Source organism: Pistacia vera, unplaced genomic scaffold, assembly GCF_008641045.1.
Source record: "Pistacia vera cultivar Batoury unplaced genomic scaffold, PisVer_v2 Contig498, whole genome shotgun sequence".
Taxonomy (NCBI): Eukaryota; Viridiplantae; Streptophyta; class Magnoliopsida; order Sapindales; family Anacardiaceae; genus Pistacia; species Pistacia vera.
This window is the reverse complement of record NW_022196332.1, coordinates 1,201,119-1,211,514: the sequence shown is the minus strand read 5'-3', so window position 1 is coordinate 1,211,514 and position 10,396 is coordinate 1,201,119. Positions and strand designations below refer to the sequence as shown.

The window sequence follows — 10,396 nt, the reverse complement described above, 5'->3', positions numbered from 1 at the left end:
AAAGAGGCAAGTCTTTCAACCCACTTCTTCTTCTTCTTCTTTGATTTGTAGAGTCTTAAGTTAGACTCATTATTTTTGTTCTTTCAGTTTGCTGCATGTGCATATATATTTATTATAGTAGCTAAGATTTTTCTTATTATCCTACATATATATAAGATCTTGAAGTACTTGAGATGAATGACCATTATTCTAATTAATATTCATTCCCAATTTGAATCCAATTAGAACATAAAGTTGATATTATGCTGCAATATTCATTGTCTAACACTTATAAAGTTAATTGTAGATTTACCACGAATAAACGAGAAAATAAATCATGGAGGATTATGTTGCTGCTTCAGGAAGCACCTCAACTGAAGAAAATGTTGAGATTGTGATTGCTCCACCTAATAAACAAATGGATGGTACGATTTGACATTACAATGACTGTTGCATCTGTTTTTTTGAGATGCATTTTCTGAATATCATTTAGTGTCTAAGTTCGCGTTAATTTTTTTTCCATTAATCTCTCTTGATTTAATGTAATTATGAAGTGCTTATGAAGTTCTAGGGTTAAAAATAGATACTAAATTTTATTATGGTTAATTTCACAAATCCCTCTTTCTATTCTTGATTCACTCTATATTATAAGAAAGCATTATATATATACATAATGGTATAATACAATTAGCCGATGTTTATATATCACATCAATCCAAGTAAAATATATATATTTGTTTAATCATTAGATTTTTTTATTACAACAAAATGTACCGAAGACTTTCTCATCTTAAGACAATCATGTGTGAAATTGAATCTCTCAATCGTAAAACACTTTTATTTTTTATTTTTTATTTTTTTTGTCATTATCAAATTCATATAAATCAAAGGCAAAGAATATCCTTCTTTTTTTTTTTTTTTTTTTTTTTTTTCAATTTTGGGGGAAAATTGATATGTCACTTTAAGGCTCTTTGTTCTTTAAGGAAATACAATAGAATTTGAGATAGATCTGACTCTTCACTTAATAAGGCTTTATTGAATGGGAGGATTACCCTCTCTTATAAACCAGTAGGCTTGAGCGTGCCTAGTTAGTGTGGGATTCTAACACTCTCCCTCAAGGTCAAGCTCATATATTAGGTTATGCTTATTAATGCAGGTAGTTGCTAACTCTAACTTCTCCCCGTTGGTCAAACACTCAGCTTGATTGGGTCTAGCTCTGATACCATGATAGAATTTGAGGTGGGTCTGACTCCTCACCCAATAAGAATACCATGATAGAATTTGAGGTATACTTGACTCCTCACCTAATAAGGTCTTGTTGAATGGGAGAATTATCACCTCTTATAAACTAGTAAACTTGAGTATACCTAGTTAGTGTGAGACTCAAACAAAATAAAGATAGAAGATTCGTATTAGCACACAAGATACAACTCTATAGTACATGCATTAAAACTTATATATTTTATTTATTTTATAGAACGTCCTGATATGTTCACCAGCATATATTGATGTCATTTATTGCATTTATTATTTCCTATATATATATATATATTCATTTATTTATTTATGGCTAAAAATCTATCCATAAATGTTTTTTTAAACATAATTTAAAAAAAAAAAAGTTTTCTTTTAATAGGTTATAATGGCCTATTCAAATTTATGAGGAGGAATTACAAAGTTAACATAATAAACTTTTTATATATCAAAAACCTACCTGTAACCTTTGTTAACCGTACTTCATTATCTTCTCTTAATTTTAATAATCAGAGTTTAATGTGAATGTATCAGTGGGCTCTTCCACGATAGAAGAAGAAACAGTGCTGCTGCTGCAAAATTCTATCTCATTCTGAAAAGGTAAAGTCTTTTCTATTATATTGATTATAGGCTATAGCATCCCTTTCATTATGTGTAGCAAAAAATTTATTCATAAACATGTTCTTTTTTCAACTTGACAGAAATTGAAAGGAGAAGTAGGCACTTCAAATTGTACAGGGCTGCATTGGAAGGTGATTGGAACACTGCTGAAAGAATTTACAAGGAAGAGGATATTGATATACCAGTTAAGCTATCAAAGGATGGAGCACCGCTCTCCATATTTTAGCTGCAGCAGGGCACACTGGTTTTGTGAAAAAGCTGCTTGAAAAAATGAATAAAGAGGATTTAGCCGTAAAAAATAATGCTGGCAATACGGCTTTTTTTCTTGCAGTTGCGTCCGAGAGGGTTGAAATTTTCAAGGCTATGATGAAGAAGAATGAAGACAGAGTAAAGATTAGAGGGGCCAATGATATTTTACCGCTTCATAAGGCAGCTCTAATTGGAGACAAAGAGACGGTAGAATACCTTTATGAAGCCACTGCTGATGTGATATTAGATCATGATAATGATCTCATCGAATTGCTTATCAGCCTCATAAACCGCGGCTGGTATGGTAAGTAGTATTAATTATAACTGATAAACCATGGTTTGTATTTATATTTATATCCGGGCTAGCAAATATCTGAATCCAAAGTGTAAACTTGAGTCTATATAATTTATAATGGTGATCACTGTTCTCCTAGATGTTGCATTACATTTGGTGGAGAGGCACCCATAGATAGCTCTTGCACGTGATAAAAATGAGGAGACAGCATTGCATCGCTTGGCACGATTACCTGTGTTGACGCGTATTTTAGACTTCAACGCCATTAAAATTTGCAAGAAATCAGCCATCTACCTGTGTTAGTTCTCTCTAATCATTATAAATTTCAGATTGCCTTAATTGGTTTTTTTTTTTTTTTTAATCATAATATTAATATATATAATTGTAAGTAAGAGAAAATGTGTTTAATTTCATTTTGTTTTAAAACAGATAATGATGTAAAAAGAGACGTGATAAAGAGATGTCAGTCCATGCTTAGGATGCAGCGAGTGAAGGAGAGGAATAAGCTGAGCTTAGGGGATCAAATGAATGAGAAGGAGCAACATATTAATGAGAAAAAGCAAAGGAGGAGGAAAAGGCTGGGCTGGAGGTATCGAGCTTATGAGGCACAAAGTCAAGTGCATTGTGGGTATTTGCTTCAATTTATTTTATTTTTTATTTTTTTAAATACCTTAGCTTTGATGAGGTTTTTAATTATTTTTTAACAGTTAGGTATAAAAATAGTGAAGATGGAGGTATTTAATATTTATGGGTGCAATAATAGAATCACCCCAATATTAAATACAAATGAAAATTCTCGTGTAAATTAAAATATAGAATTAAATTTCAGTTAATAAAAGTTAATTATTGTCTATGATGAGCATTTTCAGTGTTTCGTTAAGAAGATAAATCAAGTTCCTCTCTAGTATTTTCCTCATCCTCAACTTTCTGAAACTAATGTTGGCTTTGGTTAAACTAAACTTTTTGTTTCAGATACTGGTCAAGAGATTCCCGATTCAGCTTTTGAACTAGTCGAATGTCTTTGGAAACAAGTTATGCTTTTGGTTTTGGATGACTCCCAGATTTTGGAAATTATTAGAAAACCTTGGTCCCTAATATTCGAGGCTGCAAAATAAGGAAACCATCGGTTTCTAGACATAATTTTCTCCAGATATCCTGACCTAATGTTTGAAGTTGATGAAAATAATTACACCATACTTCATGTTGCTGTTAGGTATCGTCGCCATAACATTTTCAACGCCATGTATCACATTGGTCCATTTAAGGATTTGTTAGTTTGAAACACAGATAAAGAAGGGAACAATATCTTGCATTTGGCTGCAAAGTTGCCACCAGTAGATACACCTGATATTGAATCGCCTGTAGTAACTTGTCTATTGGAAAGGGAGATATGGTGGTTCGAGGTGAATATTAATTTACTCCCCTCTTTGGTTCGAAAAAATCATATTTATTTCTCTTGACTGATAGATGTTTCCTAAGTATTGTAGGGAGTGAAGAGAATTTTACATCCAGTGGTAGCTGAAGCTAAAAATAATGAAAGGAAAACTCCTAGAGCTTTATTTACTGAACAGTACAAAGAGTTAAGGGAAAAAGCTGATAAATGGACCAAGAAGACTGCAAATGCCTGCATCATGGTGTTAGCAATTATTGCCACCGTGGTCTTTGCTGCACTTTTCACTGTACCAGGTGGTACCAAGGAAAATATAGGGACTCCAAATTTTTTGCGAAGAGCTTCCTTCATAGTTTTTGCAATATCAGATACTATAGCATTACTTGTAACACCCGACTTGAGGTACGTACTTAAGATTGTCTGTATTACTTAAAGGATTCACTGTTCAGCTTCAATTGAGTTTGTATGTTGTTGTGGTTAGCCTTTAATTGAATCGGTATGTTTGCCTTGGTTTTGGTTGAGTTTTGTTGAAGTTTGGGAATCCAATCTTCGCCGGGGCGAAGAAGAAGCTTCGCCGCGGCGAGGAGGAGCTGCACTCACGAGTAGGTTCTGCCTTTTTTTGCTAGAGCGACATAAAGTTCTTCGCCGCAGCAACGAGCCTAATAAAAAGTTTCTTGAGTTTTCTGGAGAATTCTTCTTTTGGGGCACAATGACCATTCTACCCCTAATTAGTAGGAAAAGTGGGGAGTAAAATGTAAGGAAATTTAGTAGAGATTGTGTTTGGATGGGATTGTATTTGTAAAGAATCAAAGGATATAGATGGAATTTTCAAGGAAGGACAAGGGCAAAATGGGAAATGATGCTTATAATATGAGCTAAAAAAGGTTAAGTGTAGAGAAACCCTTTAGTCTATCCATTCCACCGCCTCTTCCATTGCCTATTTTTCTCCCAATTTCTCCTCCAATCTTCCAAGTTTTCTAAGGGGTTTAAGAGAGCTTTTGAGTAATTTTTGGTAGAGATTTCATCTAAAGCATCCTAAGGTAAGGATTCATGCTTTAGATGTGAGTTTTCTTATAGTTATAGTGAAGTCTTATTTGGTTGTTCTTGTTGTTGTTTTGAGTTGTAGAGAGAAGACAAGACAACAAAGGAAAGGAAAAGTGCTAGAGAAGCCACTTTTTCACAAGGTAAGTAAATCCAACCAAGTTGAGTTTTGAATAAGCTTTTGAGTAGATATTTATTTTAACTATGCATGTATATGTTATACCTACTGAAAATTGAGATGAGATGTGTGCTTAGTCCTAATTGTTGGGTATGATTAAATTATTGGAAGTGTTTTTAATGTGTGGTGAGAGAGTGAAATTGAGTTGAAGTTGGAGGAGTAGTGTATGAATATTTTTGGGAGTGCTTTCTTTGGCAGGAATTATGATTGTATGAGGGATTTTTCCTTCCATTTTGGATTGTTAAAGAGAAGAGTAGAGTTATAGATAAGTAGAGCTTTGTTATGCACATGAGTTGTTTGAGGAAATGCCTAGGTGAAATCTGCCCTGTCATTACTGTGACTTTCTAAGTGATTTTTGGGCATCTTACGGATTGAACTGGACTGAGACTAAAACATCAAAGTTATAGTCCTGTCTCTAAGCTTTAAAACGAGACCAAAACTGTAGCAATCCGAGGTGTATAACTCAAGTTATGGCCTTTTTAGTGTGACATATGCAGAATAGCTGTTTTGAGGCAATCTTGTATTTGGCATTTCATTAGTGCATTAGTGAGCATGAGCTATCCATACACATTGTTTATGCACTTAAGAAGTAGCTTGAGACATAGTAGAGAAATTGAGTATAAGCTACTTTAAGAGCTAAGAGAAAGAGAGAATAGAGTAGGTTGTGCGATGGGGAACCCGTGAGTAATGGGTATAGTATTCCCGCATGTACGCCGCATTGAGAGAGAGCGGCAAGAGTATGAGAAAGAGAAGTGGTGTTCCCGTGAGAGTACATGCTGATGAGGGCTATACCCGAGTACCCGAGAGAGAGATTATACACTCACATGGCCAAGGGTTCCGAATCCATGCATAACTGAGTCCGATCGGCTAGAATGAGTAGAGGTCACATAGAGTGGGAGCGAGTCCCGGCTGTGCCCCCAGTAAGATGGGGTTGTGACTTACTAAAGAGAGTTAATAGAAAAGAGTTCTAAGAAAGAGAAATAGAGAGAGAGGTACCAAGAGAAATAGAGAGAGAGGTACCAAAGAGAGAAACTGAATGAGGAGTTGTAAGGAAAGTATTAGAGAAAGAGAGCTATGGGGATAGATGAGTAGAGGATTTACTTACTGAGCATTATTTTAGTGCTCACCCCGTTGTTTTTCCTATGTTTTGCAGGATCTAGGTGAGGACACGGTCGAATGGACATCGGCGCTCGAGGGGAAGCGGTTACACTGTCTACCATGTTTTTAATGACTTTTGTACATAGTATAATTTTGGGTAAAAATGTATATGTTTGTAAAGAATGTATATGTATATTTAATAAAAAAGAAAATTTGGGCCCAATTTCTTTATATTACTTTATATGTATTTCATATGAGTATTTGAGTAGAAAGTAGTTATTACATTACTATTGTCCTCTTACTCCATAACGATGTTCTTATCGGTTATCTCTTCCCGATGTGAAGAAGCAGATTTCTTTTGGCGGATAGGTGGTGATTTCGCTCGTGCCATGTTCTCACTTCTATACTCCGTAGAAGCAATGATGGTAGTGTTTTCTACAACTATGTTCATTGTCTTCAAAGATGGGTGGCTATGGGTGCCTGTTCTTTTAGCGGTAATGGTTGTTTTCACAACGTTAATGTACGTGGGTAAAACTTTGACTATCAATGGAGAAGTGTTACATGCCGTCAATGAAAACAGGTGACATTATTTATTTATTTTACATAATGTAATATATTCTGTCTTATTAGAACCATTTCTTACTAACTAGATTGATTATTGATCTTATTATGATTGAATTTTCAATTCTATAACTAGAAGTGGCAGTTTGATATTTCAGTGAATATGCTGAGGACAGTGTGCTAGCTGCATTCAAACTTCATTCCAGAAGAGGCCCAGTGACACTACCCATCCCGACCCTCCCTATCCCATAGGCTCCGGGCGCACTTATGAGACTCGAGTGACTGAGACATGCCATGTGGGAAAACGATGAAAACCTGTTTATGAATTAAAACATTATAAAACTCTTCTAGCTAAAACATTTATAAACACTACTTTTTGTTTCTCACAAATAAATATACCGTCATTCGCAAATAAATAAATATAATTGAATTTTCTTTTACAAAATGAACGTATGGTATCAGATTTTTCTATATCTTTTACAATCTAAAACATCAAATAAATATATGATGAAGAAACATAAACTTTACAGCGGAAAATAAACACAACTATGAAACATATGATGAAATAAAATCCTCTATACATAAGTCCGCATAAGGTAACACCTCGATATTAAAATCATTGGACACTTCACACACTAAAAGATTAACATAACTTCTTCTTTAACAAAACTGTCTCTTAACCGAATATCAATCGCTCTCGAATTTTTCATAAAAATTTCATTCATAAATTTAAGCCATAATTTTAATTGGGCATTCTAGAGACACATAAATTGTTCCCATAATTTTCTCGAGTCATTCTAGAATCAATAACTATTTAAAACACAATTTTCTTTCAACTCATTCAAATCTGTCAACTGTTTCCAGAATTGAGGTTACTGACTTTTAAAATTCATGTTGTGAGTGAATGCTAAAACGGCGTCGTACTGAGTATTAATGGAACGATGTCGTTGTGAGATAGCTCCAAGATGATCCTGACCGCTGATTCAGAGGAAAAACCAACGGCTAAGATCAAGCCTCCAGTCAACACTATAAAAGGATTAGGGTTTCTTATTGTAACAGTAGATCAAAACATAAAAGTTGAGAGCCATATTTCGTTTTCTTTTGTGAGATTAGGGTTCTTTCTTTTGGGTATGATTTCAGTGTAATCTGTGGGTTTCTTGAGTGGTTTGGGTTAAATCAATCAAGGGAAGAACTACTGTGTTCTTGTTATAGGGATTTCCAGGTTAGAGGATTCCTAGGGCAGATTACGGGTTTGAATCAGAGTTGTTTGATCTAGGGTCTTGGGTGTCATTCTTTGTAATCGTGACTGTAATTGGTTGTTCTATAATCATAGTGTAGCGAACTCCCTTTCCAGAGTTCAACGTGGATGTAGCTTGCTCAAATCGGGCAAGTGAACCACGGTAAAGATCCAGCGTTGATTGTTTGTGGTTTCTATTTTTTTGCTTGTTTCTGGTTGTATCTTGGTTGATTGCATAACAATTCATAACAATTCAGCCGTTAATCTAAACCTCATGAAACTCTGCAGAATTAAACTAGATCCATATAGGATTCACCAAAATTTAAAATCACTCAATTTGGATAAGAATAGTTGCATCAAATCATTTTCCAAAAATACATGTTCTGCAGAAAACGAAAATTCCAAAATTTTCAGGGCAGAATTCAAAAATCTATAAAAAATCCAATAATTCGAATTTGTGAGTGAAATAATTTTTCAAACACTCCTCAAGAAGTCTAAAACAACATATTCGGATTTGAGCTCCAACGGAAAAACCAGAGTTTAGATAAATTTTTCGAAAGTCCAAATGGTCAGGCTTCACAGTGTAAACTTCCATACCCAAAATCACATCTATAACAAACTGAGTTGGAACAACATATATGCTCTACCCACCTAAAGTATTGCAATCAATCTCCACATTTCAGTTTTGTTTTCATGAATTTATATCAAATCATAGACAAAACAATCCAAATAGAGTTCTTTAAACCAATTGAATCATAAATCACCGAAAAGAGAAATATCATGCTTTACTCACCTCCCATATCCTTGATCTTCCTTCACTCTCCAATCATCGGAGTTTAGCTTGCCGGTGGCCACTTTTCTAGCCCCCTCCGCCGCCCTCTTCTCTTCTCTCTCTATTCTCGGTTTCATCTTTCTCTCCCTTCTTTCTTTTCTTTTTTCTCTCATTCTCTTCTTCTTCTTTCTCTCTTTCCTCTCTTTTCTTTCTCTCCTTTTCCCTCTCTCTTTTCCTCTCTTTTCCTTCTTCTTCTTCTTCTCCGTTTTTGTTTTCATTGAATGGTGACTGCATCAAAATATCTAGAAAATTTTAATTTAGCCCCCACTTGTTTCGCCTTTTCTCCCCAAAACTTTCAAATTCTTACACTTTACTCCCCAGAATCACAAAATAAGATTTAATAAAATTCCATTAAAAAAAAAAGGGGTATTAAACATAGGCTCCGTAGTTAAAGGAATGAATGGAACTTCAAGAGTGATGAAGCTGTTTTTTGAATAAGACTACATTTACAAATTTTTCATACAAACTTTCTCATACAGGTTCAAAGTTATTAAGCTACCGTTGGTAAAAGAAACAGGCGTTAACGTCTAAGTTGTAATTCAGAGCTTTGGTTTTCTAACTCTATTACTGGAAGCGTTAGTTCAAATATTTCCCGTTAAATAACCTGTCATCTTCTTGGTGAAAGGGCCCTGCTAATTCACTAGTGCAGAAAGCACAATAGATCCTACGAATAGCTCACAGTCAACTTGTGTTTCTTGCTGTATGAACCAACGGTTGAGATCAAGGTTCACTTGGATTGCTGTCTTTGTAATATAAAAGATGTTCTCAGTCAAGTGAAAATAAATAATCTTCTCCTGTTTTTCTTATCTGTATTCAATCCCAGGAGTTTTGTTTCTTTTACAATCTTGATTAAACTTCACAGAATAAAGGTGTGAAGTTTAAGTATTATATTACCTTAATACATAAAGGTGTTGCTTCAAACTTAGAAAAGGTTAATAAGATAGTGGAACACAACTCCCCGTTTTGCTGCAGCATCTAGGATCAAAATGGTTAACAAGAGCAAAAAGTTGCCACCGACTCAAGGCAAAGTGGAAGCAACCCCTTATGTTAGGCCACAGAGAATTTAATGGTCCGCTACCTTTGTTCTATGACCAAAGAACAGGATAATATTGATTCAAAATCTAAAACTGTAATTATAAATATGAGTTGATAATATTGAGCACCGTGAGGTTTTAATTTTTAATAGATGGATTGAAAAGATCGTTAGGGTAACATATAACTCCCTAATGTCAGCCTCCATTAATATGAGTTAATAATATTGACAACCATACGATGTTTGCACATTTATTTGATTAAGCATAATTTGTGTCCATGGTTTACGCGCCATAACATTCTGCATAAATGTGTGCACATTTTCTTAATCTTATCTTCTCACAAAACATGTGAATACATTACAATCAGATGTGTAATTAGTTGTCCAGTCAGACCTTTAGTACAGATGTTGTTATGTCCAAATACAAGTGTCAAGCATTTCAAATGTGGTCATGGAAATTTGTTTTGCCTTTTTAGAAGTGGTCCTAACAAATTATTGAAAACTTTCTTAAAATGGCCAAACATGTGTAAGGCTTTGTCAGCTAGATGGAAAACTTTCCTAAAATAAGACTTTGTCAGCTGGATGTTTAGGGGATCGTTGAGCAAGGATTCTATATTATCTTCTTCAT

General features: G+C 34.6%; 1 protein-coding gene across 1 annotated transcript; it reads left to right on the top strand.

Moving 5' to 3' along the window:
* Window positions 1-2,124: 2,124 nt before the first annotated feature.
* Window positions 2,125-4,221, top strand: LOC116105370 (ankyrin repeat-containing protein NPR4-like). The gene is made up of 4 exons (XM_031391800.1): window positions 2,125-2,407; window positions 2,828-3,022; window positions 3,686-3,801; window positions 3,886-4,221. Exons 1-4 carry the CDS (start codon window positions 2,125-2,127, stop codon window positions 4,219-4,221), a joined length of 930 nt encoding a protein of 309 aa, XP_031247660.1.
* The last annotated feature ends 6,175 nt before the right edge of the window (window positions 4,222-10,396 follow it).

What these genes read in the sequence shown, in the direction of transcription:
- LOC116105370 (XM_031391800.1), top strand. Translation starts at nt 2,125, where the DNA reads ATGAATAAAGAGGATTTAGCCGTAAAAAATAATGCTGGCAATACGGCT. An exon ending in GGCACAAAGTCAAGTGCATT is followed by an intron (nt 3,023 to 3,685) that starts GTGGGTATTTGC and finishes TTTGAAACACAG; the next exon opens with ATAAAGAAGGGAACAATATC. An exon ending in GGGAGATATGGTGGTTCGAG is followed by an intron (nt 3,802 to 3,885) that starts GTGAATATTAAT and finishes TAAGTATTGTAG; the next exon opens with GGAGTGAAGAGAATTTTACA.